General features: G+C 42.5%; 2 protein-coding genes across 7 annotated transcripts in view; one reads left to right on the top strand and one right to left on the bottom strand.

Moving 5' to 3' along the window:
- Positions 1–18: 18 nt before the first annotated feature.
- On the bottom strand, positions 19–4,363 carry becn1 (beclin 1, autophagy related). 2 transcript variants are annotated; one of them, XM_061810482.1, is made up of 13 exons: positions 4,315–4,363; positions 4,191–4,234; positions 3,948–4,089; positions 3,672–3,736; positions 3,533–3,591; positions 3,118–3,211; positions 2,885–3,021; positions 2,623–2,817; positions 2,361–2,507; positions 2,124–2,273; positions 1,876–1,936; positions 1,672–1,814; positions 19–869 (listed from the first exon to the last, which is right to left on the bottom strand). In XM_061810482.1, the coding sequence occupies exons 3-13, from the start codon at positions 4,072–4,074 to the stop codon at positions 701–703; spliced, it is 1,347 nt and encodes a 448-aa protein (XP_061666466.1). In that variant the 5' UTR covers positions 4,075–4,089; positions 4,191–4,234; positions 4,315–4,363; the 3' UTR covers positions 19–700. The 2 variants fall into 2 exon arrangements, with proteins under 2 accessions (XP_061666466.1, XP_061666467.1); XM_061810483.1 differs by having other exon boundaries at positions 3,118–3,208; positions 4,191–4,340.
- A 793-nt stretch (positions 4,364–5,156) lies between these two features.
- LOC133495174 (breast cancer type 1 susceptibility protein homolog) overlaps positions 5,157–18,095 on the top strand; it is a 27,986-nt gene continuing 15,047 nt past the window's right edge. For 2 of the 5 annotated variants that reach the window (XM_061809497.1, XM_061809496.1), the window contains exons 1-18: positions 5,198–5,266; positions 5,508–5,598; positions 5,683–5,736; positions 6,063–6,143; positions 6,219–6,307; positions 6,388–6,424; positions 6,510–6,604; positions 7,255–9,486; positions 9,687–9,760; positions 10,828–10,924; positions 11,244–11,292; positions 13,650–13,729; positions 13,805–13,941; positions 14,047–14,134; positions 15,653–15,730; positions 15,871–15,911; positions 16,205–16,288; positions 17,533–17,590. In XM_061809497.1, the coding sequence (XP_061665481.1) occupies positions 5,525–5,598; positions 5,683–5,736; positions 6,063–6,143; positions 6,219–6,307; positions 6,388–6,424; positions 6,510–6,604; positions 7,255–9,486; positions 9,687–9,760; positions 10,828–10,924; positions 11,244–11,292; positions 13,650–13,729; positions 13,805–13,941; positions 14,047–14,134; positions 15,653–15,730; positions 15,871–15,911; positions 16,205–16,288; positions 17,533–17,590 (3,448 nt within the window). In that variant the 5' untranslated portion in view covers positions 5,198–5,266; positions 5,508–5,524. Of the gene's footprint in view, positions 5,267–5,507; positions 5,599–5,682; positions 5,737–6,062; positions 6,144–6,218; positions 6,308–6,387; positions 6,425–6,509; positions 6,605–7,254; positions 9,487–9,686; positions 9,761–10,827; positions 10,925–11,243; positions 11,293–13,649; positions 13,730–13,804; positions 13,942–14,046; positions 14,135–15,652; positions 15,731–15,870; positions 15,912–16,204; positions 16,289–17,532; positions 17,591–18,095 lie in introns of all 5 variants that reach the window. The other 3 variants (XM_061809492.1, XM_061809493.1, XM_061809495.1) reach the window with 3 other exon arrangements.

Below are 18,095 nucleotides of genomic sequence, written 5' to 3'. Positions count from 1 at the left end.
TCAATACTTTGTGTGTGTTTTTTTTTTTTTTTTTCCCAATTATTATTCAGGCCTCAACATGTCCCAAAACCTAATATAGATATGTATCCTGGTTAACATTCCATAATCCCTAAAAGCTCACTTAGTAGCACACCTTGAAGTACCCCAACAAAAAGTCTCCAGAACCCATGTCTAAAATTGAGAAACAAGTTACTCATTTTGGGGTGAATTGAACACCAAATCAAGAGTAAATCTGAGGTCATGTTCATTTATTAAGGTGTATTTTTGATATAGTCCATGTATATGAGTAAACAGTACTTCATCTGACAGCAGCTTTTTCTAAACAAAATGTTTATGAAGTTTAAGTATCAGCTCAGTGCAATTTATAAATCCTTTCATGCAGGACTGAGGAACCGCTTTCAGTTTTTTTTATGGTGAACTACACACAAGAAAATATGATACAACATTTGAACATGTTTACTACGATGTGGGTTAAATGTTTTGGGCTCTGTTTCCCGACCCCTGCTTTAATGACGCCAACAAAACCCAAGTATTCAGAGAATATAAATTGGACTGTGGTACAGGTGGATGTTTCAGGAAGGTTTACATTCGAGTCCGGGGGAACGAGTACCGCAGGCCACAGCACGAGGTACGCTTTCTCCAAAACTGTTCCATCAGCACGTTTTTTTTTTTTTTTTTTGTCGCGCCGTCTCCGTGGCGTTTATCTGTTGTAGAACTGCGAGGTGACCCAGGCCAGCCCCCATTTGAGGTTGGTGAGCATGAATTTGAGCGCCTTGGTCCACTGCTCCTCTGAGTTGAACTGAGTCTTGATGGAGTACGAGCCGCCACTGCCGCCCGTGTCCTCGATCTTGCCCTTCTCCACGTCCATCCTGAAGTCGCGCGCGCACACACACGCACATCCAGAGATAAGTACACAGTTTCTCAAATAGTGGCTGTTTCTCTACTCCAGGGGTGTCAAACTCGTTTCTATTGCGGGCCACATTGCAGTTACGGTTTGTGTCAGATGGCCATTATGACTGAAACCATGAAAAAAATTTCAAGTGATCCATCATATTTACACATTAGATATATCATCTAGTTTTGGAATCAGAAATCAAGGGTAACGGGTTTTTCAATTATTGTTGATTATTTGGTAACACAAAAATGCTTGCAATATCTCAATGTCATCATTTATGACATGGGAATTTGAAATTTTGGTCCAGATTTTAACAAAAATTATGCATGTTGATACACATGATTTGCCTTTGCGGTCCACATCTGGGCCCCGGGCCTTGAGTTTGACACCTGTGCTCTCGTCGAACAGAGCTTATGCCTTAATTAGACTAAAGTCAATTTTTCCTGTGAGGAAAAACTAGTGCAGTGACAATTGTAATTCATCTGTTCCCCTCCATTATTATTTTTTTTAACCTGTTTTTGAGGGTGGGAGGGGATAGCGCGGGATTTCACTCCCCAAAAATTTAAATAAAACAGAATTTAAAGAAATGCAATTTTCCTGGTGTAATTATGATCCCCATGGAAAATGAACCCTGCCCTGGTTTGGTGTCAAAGCACTACATGAAACTCAAATTTATTTGTAGACCGTTTCCTACTTGACATGCCTCTGCAGGTACTGCTGTTTTGGTTAGCAACAAGAGTTTTCAGCTTTTCGGCGAGCAACTCCGATCATCTGACCTGTACGGGAGACAGAAGCCGGTGTCGCCTTTTTCCACCTCATCCTTGAACTGCTGCACGCAGTCCAGGAAAGCCACCATGGCGTGGTCAAACTTGTTGTCCCAGAAGAACCTCAGGCCACCCGAACAGTACAGTGGAAGTTCCTGGAAAATGAGGAGAGACTCTTGAGCGTGAACCTTGAGGAGAAATTCAAAGGGCATCTACCTTTGACTTATCGGTCAGGGACTCCAGATAGGAATGATTTCCGTAGGGCACGAGGCGATATCTGAACAGGGAAGAAAAAAAAACCCCACACAATAAATTTGATCATTCATGTGATTGGAAAATATTGTCAACTGATTTGTCAAAAAGAAATAAGCAATATAAAAATTATAAATTTGTGCAAATGATATGTTATAGCAAGAAGATGCGTTATTTTGGTTTATTCTGACTACCCATGGGAGCCCCCCAACCTCTGAAAGCGCAGCCCCATCTTGTTGGCCAGCGCGTGCAGCAGCAGCACCGTCTGTCCCCAGGCCGCGTTGATCTCATTCCACTCCACGGGCACACTGGGAAGTCGACCCAAACGGAAGTTGTTGATGGTGCCGAACTGCCCGCTGTGCCTGGCCGGGACGGAACCATTCAAGCATCAAAATATGTTGTGGGCCGGACGCGGCTTTGCGGGCTTCGCTGTACCGCGCGCCGCCTACCAGATGTGAAAGGTGGCATTGAAGACGTTGGTCTTCTTGAGCCGATCCAGTTGAATCTGGCAATAACGCATCTGGTTGTCCACACTCTTCAGTTCGTCGTCCAGCTCCAGCTGTTGACGTTTGAACTCGCTGTACTCCTTCTGGTACCTGACACACAAAATACGCCACAGTGTATGCCCCTCATTTTCAAAACTATCTAATAGTACTGCAGTTGTTTTTAAAGTGCACTCAATAACAATCCCGATGGCCCCTTGCCACTCACTGCAACTCCTCCGTCTCCAGCTGCTGGGCCTGGGCCCGGCTCTGCGTCAGTTCCTGGGCCACGGCGGCCCGCTGCTCCTCGACAGCCTCCAGCTGGTGCACCAGGGCCGCCTCTTCCTCCTTGAGGTGCTGCAGCTCCTCCAGCAGCGTCTCCTCATCCTCCACTTGCAGCTGCGACAGGAGCTCCAGACACTGCCTGAACATAATTGCAACAAATCAAGTACACGGCCCAAAAAAACCCCACAACTCTTCATTTTACTCACTTGTAATTCTGACATTCATTCTCGGTGATGTTGAGCTGTGTGTCCAGGTGGTCCAACAGAGTGTCAGTACATTCCTCACACAGCGGGTGGTCCACATCGGTCTGACCGGACATGATGTCAAACAGGTCGCTGGTCACCTGCGCAAAAAATACAACCGTTAAAAATCAACAGAGATCGCATACCGTGCATCGTTTGCCTTTGACAGCTCGTCTGGTATTTTGCAGGCACGTCACCTTGAGTCTGCGGCTTAGATTTTCCATGGTGCCTCCGTCAGGAGCGTCCCCGAGCAGTGTGAAGCTGTTGGCGCTCTCCGTAGACATCATCCTGCTGACGTGGGCCACGGTGAAAAAGCTATACTATACTTTATATCTCTCAGCATACTAATTTTATCATGATCTTACACACAAAAAAAATTGTGCTTCTGATCTACCCCATGCGCAACCAATTGCAGTAAGAAATTGTACATTTTCAAAAGGTTTTTAAAGATATCTATTATACAATGTACAAATTAATAAATTTAAGTATTTAAAATAATTGTGTATCAAGTTGGCAACATGAAAATTCTAAAATGTATTAAAAACTGAAATTATGAACAAATATACAAAATACACAAAATTACAGTTTAAAAGATAAAATTAAAATGCTTACCGTGCAGGTGGGATGTATTTTCTCGACACGCCATCTTGCTTGTTTTCCACAAAGGTCTCCTGAAATTCAAATTAATCTTAATTTTATAGAAAAATTGTGCACTGTAGTAGAGTCCGGTTTATGTTGCATTTATATTTACCTCTGTTGTAGTGTCTCCTTCGCCGCAATCTGACTGTTTGCTTGGTGTGACAGTAACCAAAGGAGCTTGGGGGGGCATGCAGAAGCAACACATTGTCATGGAAGGTAGAGTACAATAATAAAATAGTATTCAAATAAAATTGAACTTTCTCTATTTGATTGAAAATGATTTATTCAGCAATACATTTGAATAAGAGATGTTTTTTTTAGGGGGGCTGCACTTGTGTGAAAAGATTGAGAACCACTGTATTATATTCTCGTGTATAACAATACATACCAATCAGTTCGTGGATCGTGACCCGATCCAATACATTGAAGGACGTGTCCAACTTGAGAGGCTGGCAACACCGCTGACAAACGAAGCTAACCTGCATCGTGGTGCTCGAAGTCTTGGAGCCCTCCATCACTCACGACATATACTGGAAGAAAGAGAAAAAAGTAGGTGAACAAAAATGATTTAGCTTGATTGCCCGTAGCTAGCGGCGACATGCTAGTGAAGTCATTTAAGATGTGCGATTACCTTTAAGCTAAATAAATTCATATAATACAACGTGTTGGGGAAGACTGTGGAAATAACAAATGTAAACAAAACAATTAGCGTGACTGTCACTGTTCTGCTTCTTCCTTTCCGTATTGATCTTTACTTCCGTATTGATGTTTGCTTCCTCTTCTTCTTCTTTCAGAAAATAAATCGTAGGGAACGAAATAAGAGTGCATAGCGCCCTCTACCTTACATTATTAATATAGAAATATTTTATTATACAGGTGGGTGTGCCAAAAACAGACATACACTTGTTAGAGTAGCGTGATTGATGGAGGGACGGGAGGAACAAATTAAAAACTAATAAAACTAAAAAGAATTCATTCTTTGTGATTGGGGAGCACATGTAAAATATCTAAAAATAAATATTTTCTGAAAATCGGGGAAACAAAAACATGTCCATATTTTGCATTTTTTCTTTTAAAAATTTGTAAAACTTTTTTTTAATCATTTCTCATTTTTTCATTTTTTAAAAATTTTATTACTAAACCCATTTATAGAAAAATGAAGCTTTTTGGAGCACCACCTTTATGTATAAATAGTCAAATTTAGAAATATGCACTTTAACAAAGAATCACAAAATTAGTTGATTTTGTAACATATTTATTAGGGGAAACAAAAATCCCTCCATATTTTGCATTTTTTCTCATGAAAATTTGGAAAACTTGTTTTAAATTATTTCTCTTTTTTTTTTTTTTTTTTTTTTTTCAAATTTTGTTACTGAGCCCATTTATAGAAAAATGAAGCTTTTGGGAGCACCATCTTTATGTATAAATAGTCGTAGGGAGGAAGGATTGGCCGTGTGTTTTTTGGGGGGTGACTTTTCTCAGCTATCTTCGGGCAGGAGACGGGGTACACTCTAAAATGGAAAATGAAAAATGAAAATGGAAAATCAATGAGTTGATGGGTGCTGGAAATGTTGTAGTTCCGACCTCTCGCGAGTGGGTTGGGGGGCGCTATTGTGAGTCAAAACCCGCTGTTGGGCTGAAACAACGGAAGAAGAAAGTTTGCGGGAAAAGTGAACCGATAACAGCGGAAGAGTGGGGAAAAACAAGGTAAATAATCGGACACAAAATGGGTCGTGTAACTAAAAGACGGGAGTATCTTCCATCATTATGTTGTCGTGTCAAGTCGTAAATGTTTTGTGTCGTTCAAATATTCAAGCTCGGTCACTCAGTCACAGTGGCTTATGTCACTGTCAAGCTACACTAGTGACGACATTGCTAGCGTCTTATGAAGAGAAAATGCTAACTGACGTGTTGCAGAAACAGTAATTGTTCGTTTTGTTTTGTTTAGATTTTTTAAAAAACGACATGAAACCCCCCAATGACGCTGAGGTTAAAAGGGGGATTTCTGTCCTGTGGGAGACCCTGCAGTGCCCCATTTGGTAATTGGCATTAAATAGCCCTCTCAGGAATCAAATTACATCAAATAACATTTTTCCTCATTTTTCCCCCCTCTTTTCATATAGTCTGGACTTGTTGATCCAACCTGTTTCCACCAAATGTGACCATCAGTTTTGCAAGTAAGTACCGTTTCACATCTTTTCCATGACAACTAATACACTTTGTTTACCAGTACTGATGCCATTTTATGCAACTACTTATCATGAGATTATTAAGTGACCTTTTGCAGTTTGTAAACAAGCAGCGCCAGGGTAATTGCAATGGGAGAGAAGGCTAAAACCATAATTTCAGACATGTTTTCTCACTTGCTCAAAGGACAAGTGAGGATTTGTTTAGCAGTGGTGCAGACAGACATTGCTTAAGTTCTTGCCACACCGAAAACTTGTGATGTCATCGTGAAAGGTTTACTACTATTACATGTGACTGTTTTTATTGACCGCGTTAGGTTTTGTTTGCTGAAGCTGTTGGACAACACCAAACTCAGCAGAGCTGACTGCCCAGTGTGTAAAGAAAAGATAACCAAGAGGTTGGAAATAGTCACTACACCTACATTTTAGATAATAGATCACTAGTGATCATGCACACTTTTTGTCTCATGCAGAAGTTTGCACGAGAGCCCAGGTTTTCAGAGGCTCGTCACAGGACTGCAAGACATGATCCAGGCTTATGAACGTGACACTGGCACAAACTGTAAGTACTGTGTAGTCATCATTTTAGGTGGCTCAACTCGAGAGAGACCTTGATTTGCGTTCACTTTTTCCATCCACCAGACTTCACTGGACTGGCCCAGGAAGGCAGACGATCTCTGTGAGTGTAATTTCAAGTCATTATGTGATTCAGATTGTTTATAGGTATCACTTGTCGCTCACTGTTTTTGATTGCTTATTCTAAGCAGTGTCAGCAATGACAAAGGAGTGGATGGGACAGCCAACAGCGCGGAGGGTGTTGAAAAGACTCTTCCCAGTTCTCACTCATCAACTATAGCAGGTAAAAGCTTGGTGGGAGGGAAAAAAAAGTTCACAAACACTGATGGACAAAAGAACTGGGACAGGAAATGACAGGAAATATCCGCTCTTATGTTATGCTCTTCTGCCTTTTTGGACCTTGCTTTGGACTCTTGGACAAGAAATATTTGGTATTCCTGAAACTGTTCACATAAAGTTAGAAGCTTAGAATTGGCCAAAATATCTTGTAAATAGAAGAATTGAAGCACCTGTAAAGTGAAAATAAATGTACTATAAATTTGATACAACACAGAAGAGTCTTCTCGTCCTAGAGTCCAAAGCAAGGTCCATAAAGGCTCGCTTGTTTAAAGTACTGTATTTTCTGCAGTATAAAGCGCACCTAAAAGCTTTTAATTTTCTCAAAAGCCGACGGTGCGCCTTATATATGGATAAATATTGAGCCTTGAGTGGAACTCCATCTAATGGATGTGTAATGTAACCCCAGCCTCTACTGTCGCGTCTGTTCTATGCGCCATATAATGCGGTACGCCTTATATATATAAAAAGTCTTAAAATAGGCCGCTCATTGAAGGTGCGCCTTATAGTGCGGAAAGTACGGTATTGTATTTTGAAACAAATCTATGAGTTCACTTTACTCGGTCTTTTAACACTTGTCTTTTTCCCTCTTGACAGCCCTCGATGGATTTGCAAGGGTCATGGGAATTGAAGATTCCAATCCTTTGACGACAGACGGCGGCGTTCAGGACGGGAGTCTCGGAGGCTCGAATGAAATTTCAGAACCGATCGAGGCAACATCCAGGCTTGTAACTCCAAGGAAAGGCCGAAAGGACCAAGTTGTGCCGGCGGTTAGCAAAAGTCAACCCTGCAGGCAGAAGCGGAAAAAAAATGAGGAGCCGGAGCAGATCTCTGAGAACAGGAAGAAGGAAAGCGTGGAGAAGGTCGCCGAGTGGCTCATGAAAGTTCCTGCTGAGGAGAGCCTTAAGTTGGAGGAACGCGCGGAGGTCGCCCACGTCACAGACGATTCGGACAGTTCTGCGTCCACGCTGGATGTCAAGAACTTCAACAAGAAGGTGCAATCCACCAAAACGCTTGAGAATAAGGTGTTTGGGGCCACTTACAAACGAGACCGGAGAAGCAACCGAAGCACCAGCACTAAACCGCTGTCACACTCCACGGAAAAGCCACCTAAGAAGAAGAAGAAGATGACGACCAGCCTGACTCCTTCTGACTTTACAAAAAGCCCCGAAGGAAACTGTGAAAATTATCTCAACGTGTCTGCAACGATGGATGTCTCCGAAGAAGCGGGAAACTGTGAAATTCACAAGAAGGATCCAGACAAACCTTCCGAAAGGGATGAAAATAACAGCAAAGGCGACAGTCTCAGCCGCGAAACCCTTCAGCCTGAACGGAAGCGTAGAAAGCGGTTGATTAGCACCTTGCAGCAGGTCGACTCTGATTTGCGGGCCAAAGCGCAGAGGGAACGTTCTGCTCCGAAAAAAGCAGACAGGCGGAAAGGTCCCTCTCAAAAAGGAAAGTCCGCCAGAGCTTTGAACCCCCTGGTCCTTGTTGGAGTTCAAAACCAAGACCGTGCCACTGAGAGTAAGCTTCCAGCAGAGTCTGTGCAGGTTCATATCGAAAACTACCCGAGCAGCGAGGACCAGGAGGCGCCCGTTACAACAGGCGCAAGGAGAAGCAGGCGGCTTCAGCTGTCTTTCCAGAACGTCCCGCAGCGAGCGCCCAAGAAAGCTGCAACTCGCCAGGAAGCAAAAGCACACGGAAAGGACGTCAAAGACGGCGAAAGGTCAGATTTTTCAGAAGTCAACGCTTGCAAAATTAATGGATGCGTTTATGACAAAAACATATGTGTCATCGAAAACATGGAGCTCTCCCGTCTGGAGAATCTTGTTCAGGGAGTTCCTCCCGTTGAAACCAATGCAGGTACGGATCCTGACCCACATCTTGTCCCAGGTAATGCGAGTCCGATCGGGGGGGCTCCGGAAAATCCAGCACCTCGTTCGAGTCAGAGTTCCTTGGCAGAAAAGGAGGAGGACCGTAACGACAGCGAGGTGGACATTGACCAGCTCCTCAGGAGCTTCAACACCACAAAAAGGAAGTCGTTCCGCCTCACCCGTTCAATGACAAATCGGCGCGTGGATGAAGCACACGTGCAGAGTCCGGACAAGAGCAGCCCGACTACACTACAAGACCCGTCCACCAAACAGCAGTCGACAGACCTCGCCAACCCGTCATCTTTGAGCGATTTGATCCCCCCGACCGATTTGCCCAAAAGGAAAGTGGATGTCGATGGTGCAGCTGCTCTTGTTCTTCTCCGCAGTACTGTCAGCAGTGCCCTCAGCCCCAACAAAGTGACAACGCGTGAAGCCGAAAGCCCTCTCGTGTCACTTTTCCCTCAGGTGGTGGATTCTGGTCTCTGTTTTTATGAGCGCCAGGAGATTGCAGAAAGTGTGGTTGAATCGTCTCCAAAGGAGCACCCCAGGGACCTGATCGAGAACCCCACCGCCTCTGGAAACCAGTTGTCACCTGCGTCCCAGCATCTGCTGAACACTGACAGCTCCTTGACTCCGGACGGCCTCGGACTTCGGCCGGCCCAGTCGCCCCACGGAACCCAGACAAGCATCCAGTCGTCCATCCAGAGCGTCTCTGGCCGCAGGACGCTAAAGAGGACTCGCAGGCTGCAGTCCTCTTCGGAGTCACAGAGCAGCCCCAACAAGGTGTTGCCCACTTTGGCGCAAAATTTCCATGAGGTGCCTCAGGGCGGCTGTGTCCAGGATGGTGCTGAAGCTGATGGGCAAGAAGTTAAGGATGTCTCTGCGGGGTGTTCAGATCCAGACTGCATTCCCTCCAGCCAAGCGTCCGTCGACTTGTTCGACCCTCCAGATGAATGTAAGATGATACTCTTCTTCTGTATTCGAGGTATTAACGTCGTTACTTCCTTGCTGACTGTTGTCTTCCTTTGGAATGCACGTCAGAATAAATCAACGGCCAGTTTGGTGGATGCAGTCTTGTAGAGCCTATTTTGCCTCAAGCGATAAACTGCTGTTGTACGATTTATCTGATTTATTTTTTCATGACTTCTTCTGGAGGTGATGTAGCAATTAACGGCACAAGCGTGTCTGTGGAGTCATCGCAATTCACAAGCGAGGTTCTCCTTACGCAGGTACATTTCAGTCGATTTTATTTAATACTTACGCTTCCCTTTTTTTTTTTTTTTTTTTTCAAAGTGAAGTCTTGGTTAATTTATTCACGTGTGTTGTTCACATTCGCTGTTCAAATTGCTTCACGATAAGAAAAACATTTATACATTGACGGTAAAATAGTTATAATTTGATTAAACGTTAAAATACATTTACCTGAAGAAACCCCAGATTAATAAAAAAAAATTATTTGCCTTTTTTTGATCAACATTTACATTTGATATCTTTATGAATGTAAATTCCAATCTGTAGATTCTAGTTATTTCAAAATCTGTTTTTAATTACTAACTGCATTACTGTACATGAATGACATGTTTTAATTAGAAAAGGTTCTTCAAATTATTAAATGTATTATAATTTTTTCAAGTTTTCAAATGTGATAAAATTTAAACTAAATTTATTTCCTGAACAAATGGATCTTTTTGAATAGATGTAGAAATAAACCACTGTAAATCTTTAAAAAATATTTTTTTATTCTCATCGCTGAAATATAATGCTAGTCTGTGTCTGTCCTGCAGAGGGCGGTGTCCTCATTGTCATCAGTGCAACTGTCATCTTCAGGATGACTGATGACTTTGGTGTGGAAAAAAAAATGAAAAATATCCCCCCTCAGCAAGTTTTTAAATTGCATTTTAGTTACATGGGCCGCAGAGGAGATGATGCCGTTGTTCTCCTCATCCATCATCCCGCATTCTCCCTTTTATCTGTCCAGTGTCGATCCTCAGTGAATTTAAGTTCATATCTCGACAACGCACATTCAAGCAAACTTGTTCTTATATTCATGTTGTGATTATGTGGCGTGCGCATGTTCCCTCACATATTTTTAACTTCTGCAATATAGCGGCAGCTTCCACACGTTTACTTGTCTATCTCTTAAAAAAAAAAAATAAACACCCACGCCCCCGCTGATTGACGCTCGTTATTGTGTGTGCGCCAACTAAAGGTTCCAATCTGACTTTTTCTTCTTCTCCTCCTCTTTTGTTCAGTCAGTTGTAACGGCTTCTTTTGTTTTCCTCCGCTCTTTCGACAGCAAAAGCTGGAGATGAAGAAGGAGTTGGAAGGCCTGTGGAAGTTGATGACGGTGGTGTCCGAGGTGCTCCAGGAGAAGGAGGCCAACCCTGCTGTGTGTAAGCACATCACACAGCTTCGACGTGTTAGACAGAGAAGCGGTAAAATGTGTCTTTTCGCTCTATACTTTATATCATCAGCACTGGAGGGGTTAATTCTATCTTTCTAGTCATCTGTTTGTATTGCCTTTAACAGTATACACTAGTACTGTATGATTCTAAATTGTCTATCACGGCAATGTATGTTATCTCGGACATTTTTTTAAATTAAAAGCTTGTTTTTCTCATTTTGAATATTATATGGAATATTTGTGCCATTAGATTGATTTTTTTTTTAATTGGGTTTATGCGTTTTCTCGTGTGTTTGTGTGTTTATTAGGCCCTGAGGTGCACAAATCCATCCCACGTGGCCCGGACTGTCCAGACTGGTTCGTATTGCAGGCCATTGCAACCCAATCAAATGCTGAAAAACTGTGTCAAGATTTGAATAGAACCCATCTCCTTCTTTACATCTTTAAAATTGCAATAACATCATGACATTATAGGCTTGAGTTTTTCAGAAAGACTATAAATGCTTCAGTAAGTGCTGCTGATTTGGTTAGCAACTGAGTTTAAATGGCAGTTAATTCTTTGATATCCTGTGTGTGGTCATTACACTTCCTTTGCTAATTAATTATTATTTTTTTCATCATTGGTTTGGTAAACCAGGGGTCGTGAGTTCGTTTCTCACTGGGGCCTCCACTCCCCAAAAGGGGTTGCATCAGGAAGGGCATCCGGCGGAAAAACTGTGCCAAACAAATATTAGCGTTCATCTGAGGTTACAAGCCAAAAGAAAGAATCTTAAATTACACATGGCACACGGTGATTAAATGGGGCGTGTCCGTGGAATTACGGAAGATAATAATTGCAATTAAAAATATGTTTGTTAGTGCAAAAATTACTGATACATTGAACATGTAAACGTGCAGTCAATATTTTTGAGGTCAGATGATCATATTACCGTAATTTCTGGACTACAAGCCGCACCTATTATGAGCCTCGCCCAGTGCATTTTCAGAGGAAAAACCATTTTGTACATGCATAAGCTGCACCTCTCTATAAGCCGCACGTGTCCACATTGAAACGCAAGATATTTACAGAGAAAGACGGTACGCAGAAAGAGTTTTCAATGTTTTAATAATATACCTTAGCTTATAAAAAGTAAAAGTCACTGAGACGGGGCAGTAACAGCAGCAACACTGTTGAGGCCACCTGCTTTTATTACCTCTGAAAGCTTTTTTTCGTCTTTTTACATTGCTCCAGTTATTCCCGCTGCCGTTTCCAGTGTCCAATACATGCAGCACCTGTGTTTCCTTTTTTACCGCCCAGCTCGATTGCTTTTTAAGTTGAAAGCTGCGTCATATGCATTTCTTCTTGCATTTTCCATGCTAATTTAATTCATGCACAAAGCGCGAAGTTACATTAAACTTGCGTCTCCCTCGACACGTATATTCCGCCTGTCTCACTGTTACATTTCCTGCTCGAGCTCCCCTAGCGGCTGTGAGAAAAAATGCATAGATTAGCCACATCATTGTATAAGCCGCAGGGTTGAAAGCGTGTGACCAAATTCCGGAAATTATGGAAAGCCAAATATTGTATCCCTAACCTTTTGTGAATATTATGTTTGAGGCAGTATGGGAGGAGACGTACCAGTGAAAATGTTTACACTGCTATTTTCTGTATCAATAACAGTTAGCACATCAGGTAATTGGGTAGCTGCGAAGTCATCTTTCAGTGTGATGGGCGGATAATCTCCCCAATGAACCTCCACTCCACTTCTCTGCTTTGGAGAGATTAAAAGAGAGCAAAAGTCATTACCGCCTGTATCGTCTATCGTTTCAGAGCACTTAGAATAAAAGTTGTCTTGCCTCGGTAATACATCTCTCCCGCTTGACTGCTGCACCCCCTCCACCACCACCACCACCTTTCCTGAAGCTCTCGCCTCGCAGGGTTCTAAGTGCTCTCCGAGCAAAGGGGAGCTGGCGGTTGATAACGTAAGAGGGGCTCAGCAAGATGAGCTTGTTTTGAAAATGAAAAAGCAGGCAGAAAAGCGCAGTGGAGGAATAATTGTAATCGCTGCTACAAGTGGCGTCCACAGTGAGACAAATCACTGTTCAAGTACGATGGCGTACGAACCGCAGGCCATACATGTGGATGAATGGAGAAAAAAAATTCACAAAGGCCAACTGCATAGTCTTCCATTTTTCACTTTGTGTAATGGCCACGCGTCCAATAGTTCTGTCCATGTAGTCCATTCTCAAGATTTTTCTTTTTCGGTCATACTTTGAATGGCTGTAAAAAAAAAATAATAATAATATTATAAATTTCTCTCAATGTATCACACTTATTCCATAAAACACCTTTTTTTCCTCACAATATTAGTTTTATTCATACACTTCAGTTTTTATAACAATTTTAATATAATCAAATACATTTACATTTATCTTGTGATGTTCCAATGGTTACATCACATGTGAATTTTTTTCCTTAATTGCAAAAAAATTCTCATACTTTATCATAAAATTATGATTTGGCCCTTCAAATTACTTTTTTCTGTAATTGTGTTTTCTTATAGCACAATACATTGCTTTTTGCAAAAATGTCTTTTTTCATTTGAAAGTCGTTTCTCATTTTACACCCTTTTCTTATCGTTTCCTAGACCTCATTTTAGTGTTTCCTTTTTCTTTTCAGCCTGGCCTTAATAAAATCTCCATTTCATTTTCATGCTACATCACGTTTTTTGCAGGAAAGCCCGTGAAGGTGATGAGGAGCCCAGAAGGTGTCCCCGTGATGGAGAAGAGTTAGCTCAACCCACTGTAGAGTTATGTAAGGCTATATAATTCTTTCTAACATCTTGGTGCTCATTATTTGACTAAACGGTCTGTTCATTCTCCCACGTAGCGTCACCAGGACTAGCTGGGAAAAGCGTTGCAGATTCAACTTTAACCTCTAAAGACAGGGACAACAAGACTCGAGAGAGAGACTCCAGCAGAGCTGAAATGGTTCTGGTGTCCTCAGGTTTGGCACGTGCTGATCAGGTGTGTGCGCGTTAATGCCGCGAGACTGCAATTATCCCGTTTAATGGGGCTGCTGGGGGTCGAGGGGTGGCTGAACCTGTGCCAATCCAACCGGTCATCTTGCAGATCGCAGTGAAGAGGTTTGCTAAGAGTGTCGGCGCTCGTGTGGTTTCCCGGGTGACGGCAGAGGTGACTCACATAGTCATGTGCACAGGTACGCTTGGAACATTAAGCCAGCTGTAGGATAGTCACCCCAGGCAGTGTATGTAATTCTGCAAAATGTTTTTTTTTTTTTTAATTTGGAATCTATCGTTCCCCGAAACACTCGAGGGGAAATGCAACTCACTCTGCTGTGTATGTGTGTTGTAAACGACGAGAGACCAGATTGCACACATGCAGACATGCAACGAAAGGTTATGAGTGAAAGGTGCGCGCAAACAGCTGTGCCTCGCGCAACGCCGGCAAACCGACGACTGTCTCTCCAGCAACTAGCTTAAAGCTCCACTGGCATGAAATGCATGATTTTTAGTACGTTATCAATGGAAAAAAAAAAGGCAAAAAGTTTAAATGAATATGGCTTTTTGTCACTGCTGCCATGAAAATCCTCTCGAGGGGTTTGTTTTCGAGAAGAAGCAAGAAGTGACGTTAGTCGCAGGCGCCCACTCAGGCGGTGTCGTACGTTTCTACTAGTTTTACCTGCTGGAAGGTCGCTCTTTGTTCCTTGGTGTTAGCCAAAATGGCGGCTCGTACTGCTGGATATGTTCTCTTTGCAAAGAGCTTCCGTGTCCCATCGTAGGTGGCATAGCGTTTTTTTTAATGGCAAATGTCCTGTCGTGATGTAATGTACAGACGTGGTAGGCAATATGGCTACCATGAATGAATGTTGCATGAGACTTCCGCAACTTTGCGCATGGACATTGAAGTGAATAATGTGATATGTACTTTTCAGCCAGGAGACTTAACCTTTAATTATACTGTACTAGTAGGGTTAGGTTAGCGTTAAAAACCATTTTATAGAAGGTCTAATTTAGGGTATAAGGTACTGTGCATTTTATCGTTATCTTTTTATTATACCTAAAAGCCAGATATTCTCTTGTGTATGTTTCTATGCCCTAATGGTGGCTATCTGGATCTCGCTTGGTTAACCTCAAACCTAATACAAACATTGATAAATACGCTCCTCTGGTTTGAATTAATAAACTGTGAGCGCAGCAATTCAAACAACCTCTCACACTTTTAGCTTTCTAGTTAAGGACATTTTCCTTTTCAACAGTACTTTGCTTTTTGTGTGGCTTCAACACAACACAAGTCTTTTGGAGATAAGCCGCCGACCTCATTCTCTTGCTCGTCCCTAATTACCCTCCCTGATAGATTATTTTAATTCGCCGGTTCGTAAGCGCCACATTTCAGCGGGGCCTTTTAACAGGCAGCCGTTTCCCCGGCAACCAAGAAATGGGGAGCGCTTGGCTTGAAGGTTGGGGAAGAACGGAAGGCGCCCCAAAAATACAATGCTAATAATTATTTTACAAATGAATAATGACGTTGAATCAAGTTTAAAGTGCTACATTTGAAGAAGCGGAAATGGTGACACGGGGAATCTTTTTCCTTCAATTGCCTTGTGAAGATATGAAATGTGATGATCCAACAAGCATTTATAATTATATACTAAGAGCTTAGAAACAGTAAAAAATATAATCAAATACTATAAGGAAATCCCTGCTTCATTTTTCAGATGAACATCTTGTATGCGAGCGTACCCTCAAGTACTTCCTTGGCATTGCGGGCAGGAAGTGGGTGGTGAGTTTCCAGTGTACGTATTGTCTTTATCAAATTATTTTCACGCCTTACTTGCTCACTCGGGATATATGTGATGATAGTACACCTTTTAATCTGACAATTACGAGGCCCACTGAAATAAGTCAACTTTCACTTCTCATTTGTACCCCGCAGGGATCGCTGAGTGCTTCAAGCGAAAGAAGCTCTTGGACGAGGTACGCTTGTCCTCCCGCGTTGCGCTGCCGTGTTGAGTTAAGACTGCTTGACGAAGTTTTTCCACGCCGTTTCCCATGATACACCTCATGCATTATTTGCCATCCATTTGCTTCCGCGTTCCCGGCATCTGGTGTAATGACGCCAGTGCAGCACAGTGCGCCCATTATAAAACCAAATAAGTTTTTGGGTTTTATTTTCCCAACTTGTACTTCCTGGCTTTTCTGAATAGTGGGGTGCTTGGAATGTTTTCAATATAAATCATTGCATTAATATTGCCGCGCTCCTCCCACAGAGCTTATTTGAAGTGAGGGGCGACGTGGTAAACGGGTCCGACCACTTGGGCCCAATGAGAGCTCGCACCACCAGTGACGACAATGTGAGTACACGGCTTTATGCGGCCAGGTAGCTACTGTTAGTAAATCGACTGCTCGCAATTGCACAAACTCGTAAAATGGAACACTTGTAAGCAATGTATGAGCAAACGAGTTTCATTTTTTTTTTAACCCACAATGATATCCCCGTCTGTTTTTCTTGATGTAAAACTGAATTATTTCTTGCAGAATATCTTTCGGAATGCACGTTGAAAGCTGAATGATGCCCCCAAGCAATTTTAGGGTTAATGTTATGTTGCCTCCTATATTTAAAATACAGATTATTAGCTTTTTGGACAATGTATTGTCTGTGCTTTCGTCCTCAATCACGCTGTGCCAAGGTGGAATTTTAACATTATACACCATCTCATCCTGTACTTTCTACTTTGGTTTCAGACCAGACCTTTCTCACTCGAAAAAGAGAAAATCTCATCCAGTTTAACAACTTTTTCTTCAATTATTCACATACTCCGGTGTTTGTAATTATGAGTGTACTCCTTTAAATTGGAGGGGGGCGGTGTCAGGTAAACAAGGAAGTAGAGTGTGTGGCCCTGTGTGAGCTCAGAAACACGTCATGCTGTAGTTCCCTGCGCTGGATCTGTTTTCCTCTGCCCTGAGAGTGTGCGACAAGTGCACAAATACGCAGTTGCGCATCTTAGAGGGAATATTGCTTGTAATTCAAGGTCCCACAATTGAATTAGGCAGCCATTTCAGACTCCGTTTCATGGTTTTCTGATGGATTCTACAGTAAGTCCAACTATCAGCCACCATGTTGAAGCTAAGTACCAGTCGGAGCAACCGCATTCGTTTGTATAAACGTCTGCCGATTACCTGACACTCCAATATGTCCCGAAGGACATTAGTGTTGTCTAAATTAAAAATCTGCACCAGGGAGACTTTCATCACACAAAGCACCCCTGGCTGATGATCAGTATAAATGGAAAAGGGAGGGAAATAGTCATTTACTTACTGATAAAGCGCACATTTCCCCTCCGTCCGCGTGCATCCAACGTCACACCGCCTGACTTATATGGCCGCCAAGCCTCAAGAAAGCCATTTAGCATCGCTGTTTCCAGCCAAGTCAGATGACCCTGAATGCATCAAAGTGCTTGCCCTCATTTTTTGGATGGGCTGTATTTTGCATGGCCATGCTGGCTCTTATTTGTTGTTGTTTTTTTTTCCAAGCGAGTAAACCCGAGCCTGGTTCAGGCCAATTATTTCTCTCACATGCAATGCTTTGTCTCCTCAGCTTCTGATGAAGGGCTACGAAATCTGCTTCCAGGGACCTTTCACAGACATGACCACAGGTAAACACTCAAGTTAACGACACTACACTGTACCAAACAACGCTAGTCACTGGCCTCACCAATTTGTACGCTTCTAAAGGTTCCAACATGGCGCTGGGATTCTTGGAAATGCATTTAATAAAATAAAAACGTGCTTAAATATTTCATTAATTGCTTTAAATAATTATTATTCACAATGCCTTTTGTGGAGTTTTATTAAGTCTAATTAAGGTATGACTTTTTATGAAGATGTGCATATTTAATGACTACAAATTTGCCTGCTAGCGCTTAATCCAACAATGAAGAGCTGATTCCCCCCACAATTAAAAGCAGTTCCCAGGTGTCTGGACCTGAATGATCTGTGACATTTTTGTTGAAATGCTTCAGTAATCAACATTAAGTCTATAGACTAAAACTAATTTGATCCTGGGATTTTTTTTAATGATTGGGCAGTACGGTAGTTCAGTTGGTAAAGCATTGGCCTCACAGTTTTGAAGTCCTGGGTTCAATCCCGGACCCGCCTGTG

Source organism: Syngnathoides biaculeatus, chromosome 22 (genome assembly GCF_019802595.1).
Source record: "Syngnathoides biaculeatus isolate LvHL_M chromosome 22, ASM1980259v1, whole genome shotgun sequence".
In the NCBI taxonomy this organism is placed as follows: domain Eukaryota; kingdom Metazoa; phylum Chordata; class Actinopteri; order Syngnathiformes; family Syngnathidae; genus Syngnathoides; species Syngnathoides biaculeatus.
This window is presented reverse-complemented; position numbering and strand designations above follow the sequence as displayed.